At 57.9% G+C, this 16,469-nt stretch overlaps 1 protein-coding gene across 9 annotated transcripts in view; it reads right to left on the bottom strand.

Annotated features, from left to right (window-relative positions):
* Nucleotides 1-16,469, bottom strand: part of STXBP5L (syntaxin binding protein 5L) — a 419,668-nt gene that overhangs the window by 374,177 nt on the left and 29,022 nt on the right. For all 9 annotated transcript variants that reach the window (XM_075334850.1, XM_075334854.1, XM_075334852.1 and 6 more), the window contains one exon: nucleotides 7,811-7,908. In XM_075334850.1, coding sequence (XP_075190965.1) covers nucleotides 7,811-7,908 — 98 coding nt within the window. The remainder of the gene's footprint in view (nucleotides 1-7,810; nucleotides 7,909-16,469) is intronic.

Genomic DNA, 16,469 nt, shown 5'->3' with positions numbered 1-16,469 from the left:
ACAGTGGGACAGCAGGGAGAGGGGATCACAGCAGACAGCAGGGAGAGGGGATCACAGCAGACTGCAGGGAGAGGGGATCACAGCAGACAGCAGGGAGAGGGGATCACAGCAGACTGCAGGGAGAGGAGGTCACAGCAGACAGCAGGGAGAGGAGGAGACAGCAGACAGCAGGGAGAGGAGGTGACAGCGGACAGCAGCGAGAGGGGATCACAGCAGACAGCAGGGAGAGGAGGTGACAGCGGACAGCAGGGAGAGGAGGTGACAGCAGACAGCAGGGAGAGGAGGTGACAGTGGACAGCAGGGAGAGGAGGTGACAGCGAACAGCAGGGAGAGGAGGTGACAGTGGACAGCAGGGAGAGGAGGTGACAGCGGACAGCAGGGAGAGGAGGTGACAGCGGACAGCAGGGGGAGGAGGTGACAGCAGACAGCAGGGAGAGGAGGTGACAGCGGACAGAAGGGAGAGGAGGTGACAGCGGACAGCAGGGGGAGGAGGTCACAGCAGACAGCAGGGAGAGGAGGTGACAGCGGACAGCAGGGGGAGGAGGTGACAGCGGACAGCAGGGGGAGGAGGTGACAGCAGACAGCAGGGGGAGGAGGTGACAGCAGACAGCAGGGAGAGGAGGTGACAGCGGACAGCAGGGAGAGGAGGTGACAGCGGACAGCAGGGGGAGGAGGTGACAGCGGACAGCAGGGGGAGGAGGTCACAGCAGACAGCAGGGAGAGGAGGTGACAGCGGACAGCAGGGAGAGGAGGTGACAGCGGACAGCAGGGGGAGGAGGTGACAGCAGACAGCAGGGGGAGGAGGTGACAGCAGACAGCAGGGAGAGGAGGTGACAGCGGACAGCAGCAAGAGGGGATCACAGCAGACAGCAGGGAGAGGAGGTGACAGCGGACAGCAGGGAGAGGGGATCACAGCAGACAGCAGGGAGAGGAGGTGACAGCGGACAGCAGGGAGAGGAGGTGACAGCGGACAGCAGGGAGAGGAGGAGACAGCGGACAGGAGGGAGAGGAGGTGACAGCAGACAGCAGGGAGAGGAGGAGACAGCAGACAGCAGGGAGAGGAGGTGACAGCGGACAGCAGCGAGAGGGGATCACAGCAGACAGCAGGGAGAGGAGGTGACAGCGGACAGCAGGGAGAGGAGGTGACAGCGGACAGCAGGGAGAGGAGGTGACAGTGGACAGCAGGGAGAGGAGGTGACAGCGGACAGCAGGGAGAGGAGGTGACAGCGGACAGCAGGGAGAGGAGGTGACAGCGGACAGCAGGGGGAGGAGGTGACAGCAGACAGCAGGGGGAGAAGGTGACAGCGGACAGCAGGGAGAGGAGGTGACAGCGGACAGCAGGGAGAGGAGGTGACAGCGGACAGCAGCGAGAGGGGATCACAGCAGACAGCAGGGAGAGGAGGTGACAGCAGACAGCAGGGAGAGGAGGAGACAGCAGACAGCAGGGAGAGGAGGTGACAGCGGACAGCAGCGAGAGGGGATCACAGCAGACAGCAGGGGGAGGAGGTGATAGCGGACAGCAGGGAGAGGAGGTCACAGCGGACAGCAGGGAGAGGAGGTGACAGCGGACAGCAGGGAGAGGAGGTGACAGCGGACAGCAGGGGGAGGAGGTCACAGCAGACAGCAGGGAGAGGAGGTGACAGCGGACAGCAGGGAGAGGAGGTGACAGCGGACAGCAGGGGGAGGAGGTGACAGCAGACAGCAGGGGGAGAAGGTGACAGCGGACAGCAGGGAGAGGAGGTGACAGCAGACAGCAGGGAGAGGAGGTGACAGCGGACAGCAGCGAGAGGGGATCACAGCAGACAGCAGGGAGAGGAGGTGACAGCGGACAGCAGGGAGAGGGGATCACAGCAGACAGCAGGGAGAGGAGGTGACAGCGGACAGCAGGGAGAGGAGGTGACAGCGGACAGCAGGGAGAGGAGGTGACAGCAGACAGCAGGGAGAGGAGGAGACAGCAGACAGCAGGGAGAGAAGGTGACAGCGGACAGCAGGGAGAGGAGGTCACAGCAGACAGCAGGGAGAGGAGGAGACAGCAGACAGCAGGGAGAGGAGGTCACAGCGGACAGCAGGGAGAGGAGGTGACAGCGGACAGCAGGGAGAGGAGGTGACAGCGGACAGCAGGGAGAGGAGGTGACAGCGGACAGCAGGGAGAGGAGGTCACAGTGGACAGCAGGGAGAGGAGGTGACAGCGGACAGCAGGGAGAGGAGGTCACAGCGGACAGCAGCGAGAGGAGGTGACAGCGGACAGCAGGGAGAGGAGGTGACAGCGGACAGCAGGGAGAGGAGGTCACAGCGGACAGCAGGGAGAGGAGGTCACAGCGGACAGCAGGGAGAGGAGGTGATAGCGAACAGCAGGGAGAGGAGGTGACAGCGGACAGCAGGGAGAGGAGGTGACAGCGGACAGCAGGGGGAGGAGGTGACAGCAGACAGCAGGGGGAGGAGGTGACAGCGGACAGCAGGGAGAGGAGGTCACAGCGGACAGCAGGGAGAGCAGGTCACAGGGGACAGCAGGGAGAGGGGATCACAGCAGACAGCAGGCAGAGCAGGTCACAGCGGACAGCAGGGAGAGCAGGTCACAGCGGACAGCAGGGAGAGGGGATCACAGCAGACAGCAGGGAGAGGAGGTGACAGCAGACAGCAGGGAGAGGAGGTGACAGCGGACAGCAGCGAGAGGGGATCACAGCAGACAGCAGGGAGAGGAGGTCACAGCGGACAGCAGGGAGAAGAGGTGACAGCGGACAGCAGGGAGAGGAGGTGACAGCGGACAGCAGGGAGAGGAGGTGACAGCGGACAGCAGGGAGAGGAGGTGACAGCGGACAACAGGGAGAGGAGGTGACAGCGAACAGCAGGGAGAGGAGGTGACAGCGGACAGCAGGGAGAGGAGGTGACAGCGGACAACAGGGAGAGGAGGTGACAGCGGACAGCAGGGAGAGGAGGTCACAGCGGACAGCAGGGGGAGGAGGTGACAGCGGACAGCAGGGAGAGGAGGTGACAGCAGACAGCAGGGGGAGGAGGTGACAGCGGACAGCAGGGAGAGGAGGTCACAGCGGACAGCAGGGGGAGGAGGTGACAGCAGACAGCAGGGGGAGGAGGTGACATCAGACAGCAGGGGGAGGAGGTGACAGCGGACAGCAGCGAGAGGAGGTCACAGCGGACAGCAAGGAGAGGAGGTGACAGCGGACAGCAAGGAGAGGAGGTCACAGCGGACAGCAGCGAGAGGAGGTCACAGCGGACAGCAAGGAGAGGAGGTGACATCGGACAGCAAGGAGAGGAGGTCACAGCGGACAGCAGGGAGAGGAGGTCACAGCGGACAGCAGGGAGAGGAGGTCACAGCGGACAGCATAGAGAGGAGGTGACAGCGGACAGCAGGGAGAGGAGGTCACAGTAGACAGCAGGGAGAGGAGGTGACAGCGGACAGCAGGGAGAGGAGGTGACAGCGGACAGCAGGGAGAGGAGGTGACAGCGGACAGCAGGGGAGGAGGCGACAGCGGACAACAGGGAGAGGAGGTCACAGCAGACAGCAGGGAGAGGAGGTCACAGTGGTACAGCAGGGAGAGGAGGTCACAGCGGACAGCAGGGAGAGGAGCTGACAGCGGACAGCAAGGAGAGGAGGTGACAGGGTCACAGAGGACAGCAGGGAGAGGAGGTGACAGGGTCACAGAGGACAGCAGGGAGAGGAGGTGACAGCGGACAGCAGGGAGAGGAGGTGACAGCGGACAGCAGGGAGAGGAGGTGACAGCGGACAGCAGGGAGAGGAGGTCACAGCGGACAGCAGGGAGAGGAGGTCACAGCGGGACAGCAGGGAGAGGAGGTGACAGCGGACAGCAGGGAGAGGAGGTGACAGCGGACAGCAGGGAGAGGAGGTGACAGCGGACAGCAGGGAGAGGAGGTGACAGCGGATAGCAGGGAGAGGAGGTGACAGCGGACAGCAGGGAGAGGAGGTGACAGCGGACAGCAGGGAGAGGAGGTCACAGCGGACAGCAGGGAGAGGAGGTGACAGCGGACAGCAGGGAGAGGAGGTGACAGCGGACAGCAAGGAGAGGAGGTGACAGTGGGACAGCAGGGAGAGGAGGTGACAGCAGGGAGGTGAGGTCACAGCGGACAGCAGGGAGAGGAGGTCACAGCGGGACAGCAGGGAGAGGAGGTCACAGCGGACAGCAGGGAGAGGAGGTCCCAGCGGGACAGCAGGGAGAGGAGGTGACAGCGGACAGCAGGGAGAGGAGGTGACAGCGGACAGCAGGGAGAGGAGGTGACAGCGGGACAGCAGGGAGAGGAGGTCACAGCAGGGAGAGGAGGTCACAGCGGACAGCAGGGAGAGGAGGTGACAGTGGGACAGCAGGGAGAGGAGGTGACAGCAAGGAGAGGAGGTCACAGCGGACAGCAGGGAGAGGAGGTCACAGCGGACAGCAGGGAGAGGAGGTCACAGCGGACAGCAGGGAGAGGAGGTCACAGCAGACAGCAGGGAGAGGAGGTCACAGCGGGACAGCAGGGAGAGGAGGTCACAGCAGACAGCAGGGAGAAGCGGTCACAGCGGACAGCAGGGAGAGGAGGTCACAGCGGACAACAGGGAGAGGAGGTCACAGCAGACAGCAGGGAGAGGAGGTGACAGCGGACAGCAGGGAGAGGAGGTCACAGCAGACAGCAGGGAGAAGCGGTCACAGCGGACAGCAGGGAGAGGAGGTCACAGCGGACAACAGGGAGAGGAGGTCACAGCAGACAGCAGGGAGAGGAGGTCACAGCGGTACAGCAGGGAGAGGAGGTCACAGCGGACAGCAGGGAGAGGAGCTGACAGCGGACAGCAAGGAGAGGAGGTGACAGGGTCACAGAGGACAGCAGGGAGAGGAGGTGACAGGGTCACAGAGGACAGCAGGGAGAGGAGGTCACAGGGTCACAGCAGACAGCAGGGAGAGGAGGTCACAGCGGGACAGCAGGAAGAGGAGGTCACAGTGGGACAGCAGGGAGAGGAGGTGACAGCAGACAGCAGGGAGAGGAGGTGACAGCGGACAGCAGGGAGAGGGGATCAAAGCAGACAGCAGGGAGAGGAGGTCACAGTGGGACAGCAGGTAGAGGAGGTGACAGCGGACAGCAGGGAGAGGAGGTGACAGCGGACAGCAGGGAGAGGAGGTCACAGCAGACAGCAGGGAGAGGAGGTGACAGCAGACAGCAGGGAGAGGAGGTCACAGTGGGACAGCAGGGAGAGGAGGTCACAGTGGGACAGCAGGGAGAGGGGATCACAGCAGACAGCAGGGAGAGGGGATCACAGCAGACTGCAGGGAGAGGAGGAGACAGCAGGGAGAGGAGGTGACAGCGGACAGCAGCGAGAGGGGATCACAGCAGACAGCAGGGAGAGGAGGTGACAGCGGACAGCAGGGAGAGGAGGTGACAGCGGACAGCAGGGAGAGGAGGTGACAGCGGACAGCAGGGAGAGGAGGTGACAGCGGACAGCAGGGAGAGGAGGTGACAGCGGACAGCAGGGAGAGGAGGTGACAGCGGACAGCAGGGGGAGGAGGTGACAGCAGACAGCAGGGGGAGGAGGTGACAGCAGACAGCAGGGGGAGGAGGTGACAACGGACAGCAGGGAGAGGAGGTGACAGCAGGGAGAGGAGGTGACAGCGGACAGAAGGGAGAGGGGATCACAGCAGACAGCAGGGAGAGGAGGTGACAGCGGACAGAAGGGAGAGGGGATCACAGCAGACAGCAGGGAGAGGAGGTGACAGCGGACAGCAGGGAGAGGAGGTGACAGCGGACAGCAGGGAGAGGAGGTGACAGCAGACAGCAGGGAGAGGAGGAGACAGCAGACAGCAGGGAGAGGAGGTGACAGCGGACAGCAGGGAGAGGAGGAGACAGCAGACAGCAGGGAGAGGAGGTGACAGCGGACAGCAGGGAGAGGAGGAGACAGCAGACAGCAGGGAGAGGAGGTGACAGCGGACAGCAGGGAGAGGAGGTCACAGCAGACAGCAGGGAGAGGAGGAGACAGCAGACAGCAGGGAGAGGAGGAGACAGCAGACAGCAGGGAGAGGAGGTGACAGCGGACAGCAGCGAGAGGGGATCACAGCAGACAGCAGGGAGAGGAGGTGACATCGGACAGCAGGGAGAGGAGGTGACAGCGGACAGCAGGGAGAGGAGGTGACAGCGGACAGCAGGGGGAGGAGGTGACAGCGGACAGCAGGGGGAGGAGGTGACAGCGGACAGCAGGGGGAGGAGGTGACAGCGGACAGAAGGGAGAGGGGATCACAGCAGACAGCAGGGAGAGGAGGTGACAGCGGACAGAAGGGAGAGGGGATCACAGCAGACAGCAGGGAGAGGAGGTGACAGCGGACAGCAGGGAGAGGAGGTGACAGCGGACAGCAGGGAGAGGAGGTGACAGCAGACAGCAGGGAGAGGAGGAGACAGCAGACAGCAGGGAGAGGAGGTGACAGCGGACAGCAGGGAGAGGAGGAGACAGCAGACAGCAGGGAGAGGAGGTGACAGCGGACAGCAGGGAGAGGAGGAGACAGCAGACAGCAGGGAGAGGAGGTGACAGCGGACAGCAGGGAGAGGAGGTCACAGCAGACAGCAGGGAGAGGAGGAGACAGCAGACAGCAGGGAGAGGAGGAGACAGCAGACAGCAGGGAGAGGAGGTGACAGCGGACAGCAGCGAGAGGGGATCACAGCAGACAGCAGGGAGAGGAGGTGACATCGGACAGCAGGGAGAGGAGGTGACAGCGGACAGCAGGGAGAGGAGGTGACAGCGGACAGCAGGGAGAGGAGGTGACAGCGGACAGCAGGGGGAGGAGGTGACAGCGGACAGCAGGGGGAGGAGGTGATAGCGGACAGCAGGGAGAGGAGGTCACAGCGGACAGCAGGGAGAGGAGGTGACAGTGGACAGCAGGGAGAGGAGGTGACAGCGGACAGCAGGGAGAGGAGGTGACAGCGGACAGCAGGGAGAGGAGGTGACAGCGGACAGCAGGGAGAGGAGGTGACAGCGGACAGCAGGGGGAGGAGGTGACAGCAGACAGCAGGGGGAGGAGGTGACAGCGGACAGTAGGGAGAGGAGGTCACAGCGGACAGCAGGGAGAGCAGGTCACAGCGGACAGCAGGGAGAGCAGGTCACAGGGGACAGCAGGGAGAGGGGATCACAGGGGACAGCAGGGAGAGGGGATCACAGCAGACAGCAGGGAGAGGAGGTGACAGCAGACAGCAGGGAGAGGAGGTGACAGCGGACAGCAGGGAGACGAGATAGTGACAATGACCGGTGACAATGACTGGGTGCAGAGGACGACAGGGACGCATCACTTTGGTGACATACTGGTTATAATGAGCCTGAGACTCAGCAAGAGAATATATCTACATGCTGTCACTGTCCGTGGGCAGAGGGTGAAAGGGTCAGAAAGCTGAGCATTTCTGGTGCGGCAGCTACGTGCAGATCGCAGTGTCCAGTCCATGTCCTCGTGGCCGTTACCAGGGTCCACAGATGATAATAATAATAATAATAATAATTTATTCATTTATATAGCGCTATTAACTCCATAGCACTTTACATACATTGGCAACAACTGTATGTCTTTGGAGTGTGGGAGGAAACTGGAGAACCCGGAGGAAACCCACACAAACACGGGGAGAACACACAAACTCCTTGCAGATGGTGTCCTTCGTGGGAATTGAACCCAGGACCCCAGCGCTGCAAGACTGCAGTGCTAACCACTGAGCCACAACAAGACTGCAGTGCTAACCACTGAGCCACCACAAGACTGCAGTGCTAACCACTGAGCCACCGTGCTGCCCAGATGACTCATTACCTGCACACAGGACACACCAAGTAAAAGGATACATGCGCACTCCTCCGGCCTGGGTACCGATCGCCAGAATCTTCTGCACCGGGTCAAAGGCTAAAGCCGTGGGTTGATAGGGAAAACCATGTCGGACAGTCTGCAAGACAGAGAGGAGAGGCATCATGTAGTGGGTGACACACAGTGTCCGCAGCGGGCGTTATATATACTGTATCTAAGCTCTGTATCTAAGTCAGTCTCCACAGATCCTAGCACATATCACACATGACTGCGGCACAGCTCCAATGTGTGGAGGGGTCAGATGAGAAGGATCAGCGGAAGTCACCAGAATACGCCATATACAGGTACAGAGCAACTTTATAAAGTCTATACACTGCCCGGCAACACCGCCCAGGACGGAGGGTCCACCACGAGTACCACCTCGGGGATATCACTGCCCTCCCGCTCCCACTCCTGGCCACCAGATATCACTGCCGACCCTCTTGGAATGATGCTATGTTATTTGGCCTCACACACCAGCTCCGGCAGTGTCAGCTGCTCTGTGGATTTCACACCAGGGCTCAAAACTCGCCCACAAGGGCTCAGGACCCTCCCACCAGGACTCAGGACCCTCCCACCAGGGCTCAGGACCCTCCCATCATTGCTCAGGACCCTCACACAAGGGCTCAGGACCCTCCCACCAGGACTCAGGATCCTCCCACCAGGGCTGAGGACCCTCCCATCATTGCTCAGGACCCTCACACAAGGGCTCAGGACCCTCCCACCAGGGCTCAGGACCCTCCCATCATTGCTCAGGACCCTCACACAAGGGCTCAGGACCCTCCCACCAGGACTCAGGATCCTCCCACCAGGGCTGAGGACCCTCCCATCATTGCTCAGGACCCTCACACAAGGGCTCAGGACCCTCCCACCAGGACTCAGGACCCTCCCACCAGGGCTCAGGACCCTCCCATCATTGCTCAGGACCCTCACACAAGGGTTCAGGACCCTCCCACCAGGACTCAGGACCCTCCCATCAAGGCTCAGGAGGTAACCCAAGATCAGTAATGTAATGTATGTACACAGTGACTGCACCAGCAGAATAGTGAGTGCAGCTCTGGAGTATAATACAGGAGGTAACTCAGGATCAGTAATGTATGTACACAGTGACTGCACCAGCAGAATAGTGAGTGCAGCTCTGGAGTATAATACAGGAGGTAACTCAGGATCAGTAATGTAATGTATGTGCACAGTGACTGCACCAGCAGAATAGTGAGTGCAGCTCTGGAGTATAATACAGGAGATAACCCAGGATCAGTAATGTAATGTATGTACACAGTGACTGCACCAGCAGAATAGTGAGTGCAGCTCTGGAGCATAATACAGGAGGTAACTCAGGATCAGTAATGTATGTATACAGTGACTGCACCATCAGAATAGTGAGTGCAGCTCTGGAGCATAATACAGGAGGTGACTCCGGATCAGTATAGGACGTGGATAGATTTATAGCAATGTGTGATTTTCTCCGTTCTTGCCGCCATGACCACACATACATGCAGACATTAATAATCCATCTCATGCCACTTAAAGAAAATGATTTGCATTTAAATAACTAAAACACTGACAAGTGTTGGGGGCGCAGAATGCTGCGGCTGATTTATTTGCCTCTGAAGTAATTCCTTATTGATTTATTGCATTGATTTTGATGAATATTTCTCGATGATGGCCGCACCGTGGTCATACAGAGAACAAATGGTTAAAAGGTGAAGACACTTGACATTCGTCATTGTCTTCAAGTCTGTTAATGTGAATGTGCAGGAATATTCCCACCTCGCGGGCGTCTCCTCCGGGTGCAGGTCTGTAATTGCAAGCAGTGACCATTCCCACCACAGACCACCAGGGCTCATAATCAGTATCCGACCGCTGGGAGCCACTGGGAGTGATGCGAGGGGGGTCCTACCTAAAGTATGGGGCACTGCGGCACCCCTTATTGTAGGATAGAGAATCCCATATCCCCCAGAGTGTAGACCACATCAGAAGATCAGCAATTAAGTCACATGACTGAGTACAAGAGAGAGGCAGAGTCTCTCCAAAGCAAAGATGGTCAGAGGTCACCGATCTGGGAACAACTGCGAATAAACATTGTGGAAGAATGTTATAGGAAAGTTTCTCAATGTAAAAGTACAAAGACTTGAATATCCCTCATCTACAGCCCATAATATCATCAGAGGATTGAGAGATTCTGGGGAAGTCCATGTGCACAAGGGAAGAGGCCCATGATATTCGGGACCTCAGCGGCACCGCATTATATATACAGGCATGAGTCACTGCAAGGGCTCAGGAATAATCCAGAAATCCCCGTCTGTGATCACCGGGCACTGTGTAATCCAGAAATATAAGTGAGAGAAAAAGCCGAATATCAGCACAATCCAAAAACAAGGCCGTCTCCTCTGGAATAAAGCTCATTTATAATTGAAGGAGGAAAAGCAGAAAACTGTTCTGTGGTCGGATGAATCAGGATATGAAAATCATTCTGGAAACTCTTGACGCCATGTCTTGTGGACTCAGGAGAAGAGGGACGATCCAGATTGTTATTGGGGAGGGGGACCATCCAGATTGTTATCGAGTAAAGGAACAGTCCAGCTTGTTATTGAGGACAGGGACCATCCAGCTTGTTATCAAGGAGACCGACCATCCAGCTTGTTATTGAGGACAGGGACCATCCAGCTTGTTATCGAGGAAAGGAACAGTCCAGCTTGTTATTGAGGACAGGGACCATCCAGATTGTTATCGAGGAGGCGGACCATCCAGCTTGTTACTGAGGAGACGTCTCCTCAGTAACAAGCTGGATGGTCCGTCTCCTCGATAACAATCTGGATGGTCCCTGTCCTCAATAACAAGCTGGACTGTTCCTTTCCTCGATAACAAGCTGGATGGTCCCCTCCCCGATAACAAGCTGGATCGTCCCTCTTCTAACAATCCAGCTTGTTACTGAGGAGAGGGACCATCCAGCTTGATATCAAGGAAAGGAACAGTCCAGCTTGTTATTGAGGAATGGGAAAATCTAGCTTGTTGTCAAAGAGAGGGACCATCCAGTTTCCTATCAAGGAGAGCGACCGTCCAGCTAGGTGTCAAAGAGAAAGACCATCCAGCTTGTTACTGAGGAGAGGAACCGTCCAGCTTGTTATGAAACAGAAGGACCATCCAGGTTGTTAATCGAGGAGAGGGACTGTAAAGCTTATTATTATTGAGGAAGGGGACCATCCAGCTTGATATCAAGGAGAGGGACCCTTCAGCTTGATATCAAAGAGAGGGGCTATTCAGCTTGTTATTAAGGAAAGGGAACATTTAGCTTGTTATCAAAGAGAGGGACCATCCAGGTTACTTTCGAGGAGAGGGACCATCCTGATAGTTATAGATGAGAGGGGCCATCTGCCTTGTTATCGAGGAGAAGGACCATTCAGCTTGTTATCAAGGAGAGAGACAATCCAGCTGGTTCTTGAGTAGAGAGACCGTCCGGCTTGTTATAGAGGACAGAGACCGTCCAGCTTTTTATCTGTGCAGTTCTGTATCTCTGATGTCAGAGGGAGGCATTAGTGCCTATGGCAGTGGCAGCTTACACATGAAAGGCGACATCAGTGCTGAGCGTTATACAGAGGTGATAGAGCATCTATTCCATCCAGACAATGTCTATTTCAAGGAAGACCTTGTATATTTCAGCAAAACAATGCTAAACCCTATAGTACCTCTATCACAGCAGGACGGCTTGGCAGTAGAAGAGTCTGTGGGATGAACAGGCCGGCTGCAGTCTGGACTTTTCACCAGTAGAAAAGATTATGACACAAGAATCCGTCAAAGACCCTGAACTTTGGGGCAACGAGAATCTGATATAAAATAAAAAGCTTTGGCCATGACAAGATACTGCTTTTGCTTCTAGACGTGCGATCTGACATTGGGGTTCTTGTGCACCCCTGAAGCTGTAGTGGCAGAACATGTTAGCCCCCGGCTGCCCCATACATGGAGCCCGGCGGCCCTGTGTGCCCACATGAAGCATTGCATGACCCCGGGGCCGCCGTCCTGTATAGTCAGACTCCTGTACAGTAACGAGATTCATGTTAGATTCCGGCTGGAGAGGAGCCGGGGAGCGGCGGTCAAAGCCCCAGCGTAAATTTAGAGCATTATCGGACTAAAAATAGCCGGCGCTGGAAAGCGTCTTTCAGCAGATCTGATGGAGGGAGCGGACGGGATAAAAGCGCTGCTGCCTAATTGCTTCCATTTATTCATGAGCATAAAGTCGCTGCATACCTGCTCCTAAATGGGCAGACGGGGCGAACCGAGGCTCAGAAAGTGATTCTGGGGGCACATAATTAGGGGTCTACAGGAATGAAGGAAAAGGCTGCACTGTGCATCCGGCGGTCACTGCCAGGGGGGATGGGAGCACTACTCCCCGCCATCTAATGGTCACACTATGCCCCAACACATGAGACTGATCTGTACCCCGGGCACCCCCACAAATGATCAGCTCTGGGGGCAGATGACTGTGCACGGTCATGCAGCCAGAACAGCACCGTGTAGTGGCCGGTCTCTGTACTGCAGCCAGAACAGCAGCGTGTAGTGGCCACTCTCTGTACTGCAGCCAGAACAGCAGCGTGTAGTGGCCACTCTCTGTACTGCAGCCAGAACAGCACCGTGTAGTGGCCGCTCTCTGTACTGCAGCCAGAACAGCACCGTGTAGTGGCCACTCTCTGTACTTCAGCCAGAACAGCACCGTGTAGTGGCCGCTCTCTGTACTGCAGCCAGAACAGCAGCGTGTAGTGGCCACTCTCTGTACTGCAGCCAGAACAGCACCGTGTAGTGGCCGCTCTCTGTACTGCAGCCAGAACAGCACCGTGTAGTGGCCACTCTCTGTACTGCAGCCAGAACAGCACCGTGTAGTGGCCACTCTCTGTACTGCAGCCAGAACAGCAGCGTGTAGTGGCCACTCTCTGTACTGCAGCCAGAACAGCAGCGTGTAGTGGCCGCTCTCTGTACTGCAGCCAGAACAGCAGCGTGTAGTGGCCACTCTCTGTACTGCAGCCAGAACAGCAGCGTGTAGTGGCCGCTCTCTGTACTGCAGCCAGAACAGCAGCGTGTAGTGGCCACTCTCTGTACTGCAGCCAGAACAGCAGCGTGTAGTGGCCACTCTCTGTACTGCAGCCAGAACAGCAGCATGTAGTGGCCGCTCTCAGTACTGCAGCCAGAACAGCACCGTGTAGTGGCCACTCTCTGTACTGCAGCCAGGAGAGCAGCGTGTAGTGGCCACTCTCAGTACTGCAGCCAGAACAGCAGTGTGTAGTGGCCGCTCTCTGTACTGCAGCCAGAACAGCACCGTGTAGTGGCCACTCTCTGTACTGCAGCCAGAACAGCACCGTGTAGTGGCCACTCTCTGTACTGCAGCCAGAACAGCAGCATGTAGTGGCCGCTCTCAGTACTGCAGCCAGAACAGCAGCATGTAGTGGCCACTCTCTGTACTGCAGCCAGAACAGCACCGTGTAGTGGCCACTCTCTGTACTGCAGCCAGAACAGCAGCGTGTAGTGGCCGCTCTCTGTACTGCAGCCAGAACAGCAGCGTGTAGTGGCCGCTCTCTGTACTGCAGCCAGAACAGCAGCATGTAGTGGCCACTCTCTGTACTGCAGCCAGAACAGCAGCATGTAGTGGCCACTCTCTGTACTGCAGCCAGAACAGCAGCGTGTAGTGGCCACTCTCTGTACTGCAGCCAGAACAGCAGCATGTAGTGGCCGCTCTCTGTACTGCAGCCAGAACAGCAGCATGTAGTGGCCACTCTCTGTACTGCAGCCAGAACAGCACCGTGTAGTGGCCACTCTCTGTACTGCAGCCAGAACAGCACCGTGTAGTGGCCACTCTCTGTACTGCAGCCAGAACAGCAGCATGTAGTGGCCGCTCTCAGTACTGCAGCCAGAACAGCAGCATGTAGTGGCCACTCTCTGTACTGCAGCCAGAACAGCAGCGTGTAGTGGCCGCTCTCTGTACTGCAGCCAGAACAGCAGCGTGTAGTGGCCACTCTCTGTACTGCAGCCAGAACAGCAGCATGTAGTGGCCACTCTCTGTACTGCAGCCAGAACAGCAGCATGTAGTGGCCACTCTCTGTACTGCAGCCAGAACAGCAGCATGTAGTGGCCACTCTCTGTACTGCAGCCAGAACAGCAGCATGTAGTGGCCACTCTCTGTACTGCAGCCAGAACAGCAGCATGTAGTGGCCGCTCTCTGTACTGCAGCCAGAGCAGCAGTGTGTAGTGGCCACTCTCAGTACTGCAGCCAGAACAGCACCGTGTAGTGGCCGCTCTCTGTACTGCAGCCAGAACAGCAGCGTGTAGTGGCCGCTCTCAGTACTGCAGCCAGAACAGCACCGTGTAGTGGCCACTCTCTGTACTGCAGCCAGAACAGCAGCGTGTAGTGGCCACTCTCAGTACTGCAGCCAGAACAGCAGCGTGTAGTGGCCGCTCTCTGTACTGCAGCCAGAACAGCAGCATGTAATGGCCGCTCTCAGTACTGCAGCCAGAACAGCAGCGTGTAGTGGCCGCTCTCTGTACTGCAGCCAGAACAGCAGTGTGTAGTGGCCACTCTCAGTACTGCAGCCAGAACAGCACCGTGTAGTGGCCGCTCTCTGTACTGCAGCCAGAACAGCAGCGTGTAGTGGCCGCTCTCAGTACTGCAGCCAGAACAGCAGCGTGTAGTGGCCGCTCTCTGTACTGCAGCCAGAACAGCAGCGTGTAGTGGCCACTCTCAGTACTGCAGCCAGAACAGCAGCGTGTAGTGGCCGCTCTCTGTACTGCAGCCAGAACAGCAGCATGTAGTGGCCGCTCTCAGTACTGCAGCCAGAACAGCAGCATGTAGTGGCCGCTCTCTGTACTGCAGCCAGAACAGCAGCGTGTAGTGGCCGCTCTCAGTACTGCAGCCAGAACAGCAGCGTGTAGTGGCCGCTCTCAGTACTGCAGCCAGAACAGCAGCGTGTAGTGGCCGCTCTCAGTACTGCAGCCAGAACAGCAGCGTGTAGTAGCCACTCTCTGTACTGCAGCCAGAACAGCAGCGTGTAGTGGCCGCTCTCTGTACTGCAGCCAGAACAGCACCGTGTAGTGGCCACTCTCTATACTGTAGCCAGAACAGCAGCATGTAGTGGCCACTCTCTGTACTGCAGCCAGAACAGCAGCGTGTAGTGGCCGCTCTCTGTACTGCAGCCAGAACAGCAGCATGTAGTGGCCACTCTCAGTACTGCAGCCAGAACAGCAGCATGTAGTGGCCGCTCTCTGTACTGCAGCCAGAACAGCAGCGTGTAGTGGCCACTCTCTGCACTGCAGCCAGAACAGCAGCGTGTAGTGGCCACTCTCAGTACTGCAGCCAGAACAGCAGAGTGTAGTGGCCACTCTCTGTACTGCAGCCAGAACAGCAGCGTGTAGTGGCCACTCTCTGCACTGCAGCCAGAACAGCAGCGTGTAGTGGCCGCTCTCTGTACTGCAGCCAGAACAGCAGCATGTAGTGGCCTCTCTCTACTGCAGCCAGAACAGCAGTGTGTAGTGGCCACTCTCTGAACTGCAGCCAGAACAGCAGCGTGTAGTGGCCGCTCTCAGTACTGCAGCCAGAACAGCACCGTGTAGTGGCCACTCTCTGTACTGCGGCCAGAACAGCAGCGTGTAGTGGCCGCTCTCTGTACTACAGCCAGAACAGCACCGTGTAGTGGCCACTCTCTATACTGCAGCCAGAACAGCAGCATGTAGTGGCCACTCTCTGTACTGCAGCCAGAACAGCAGCGTGTAGTGGCCGCTCTCTGTACTGCAGCCAGAACAGCAGCATGTAGTGGCCACTCTCTGTACTGCAGCCAGAACAGCAGCGTGTAGTGGCCACTTTCTGTACTGCAGCCAGAACAGCACTGTGTAGTGGCCGCTCTCTGTACTGCAGCCAGAACAGCAGCGTGTAGTGGCCGCTCTCAGTACTGCAGCCAGAACAGCACCGTGTAGTGGCCGCTCTCTGTACTGCAGCCAGAACAGCACCGTGTAGTGGCCGCTCTCTGTACTGCAGCCAGAACAGCAGCGTGTAGTGGCCGCTCTCAGTACTGCAGCCAGAACAGCAGCGTGTAGTGGCCACTTTGTGTACTGCAGCCAGAACAGCAGCGTGTAGTGGCCACTCTCAGTACTGCAGCCAGAACAGCAGCGTGTAGTGGCCACTCTCAGTACTGCAGCCAGAACAGCACCGTGTAGTGGCCGCTCTCTGTACTGCAGCCAGAACAGCAGCGTGTAGTGGCCACTCTCTGTACTGCAGCCAGAACAGCAGCGTGTAGTGGCCGCTCTCTGTACTGCAGCCAGAACAGCACCGTGTAGTGGCCACTCTCAGTACTGCAGCCAGAACAGCAGCATGTAGTGGCCACTCTCAGTACTGCAGCCAGAACAGCTGCATGTAGTGGCCGCTCTCTGTACTGCAGCCAGAACAGCAGCGTGTAGTGGCCACTCTCTGTACTGCAGCCAGAACAGCAGCGTGTAGTGGCCACTCTCTGTACTGCAGCCAGAACAGCAGTGTGTAGTGGCCACTCTCTGTACTGCAGCCAGAACAGCAGCGTGTAGTGGTCGCTCTCAGTACTGCAGCCAGAAAGAGCAGCGTGTAGTGGCCACTCTCTGTACTGCAGCCAGAACAGCAGCGTGTAGTGGCCACTCTGTGTACTGCAGCCAGAA

This window comes from Anomaloglossus baeobatrachus, chromosome 2, assembly GCF_048569485.1.
Source record: "Anomaloglossus baeobatrachus isolate aAnoBae1 chromosome 2, aAnoBae1.hap1, whole genome shotgun sequence".
NCBI classification, from domain to species: Eukaryota; Metazoa; Chordata; class Amphibia; order Anura; family Aromobatidae; genus Anomaloglossus; species Anomaloglossus baeobatrachus.
This window is presented reverse-complemented; position numbering and strand designations above follow the sequence as displayed.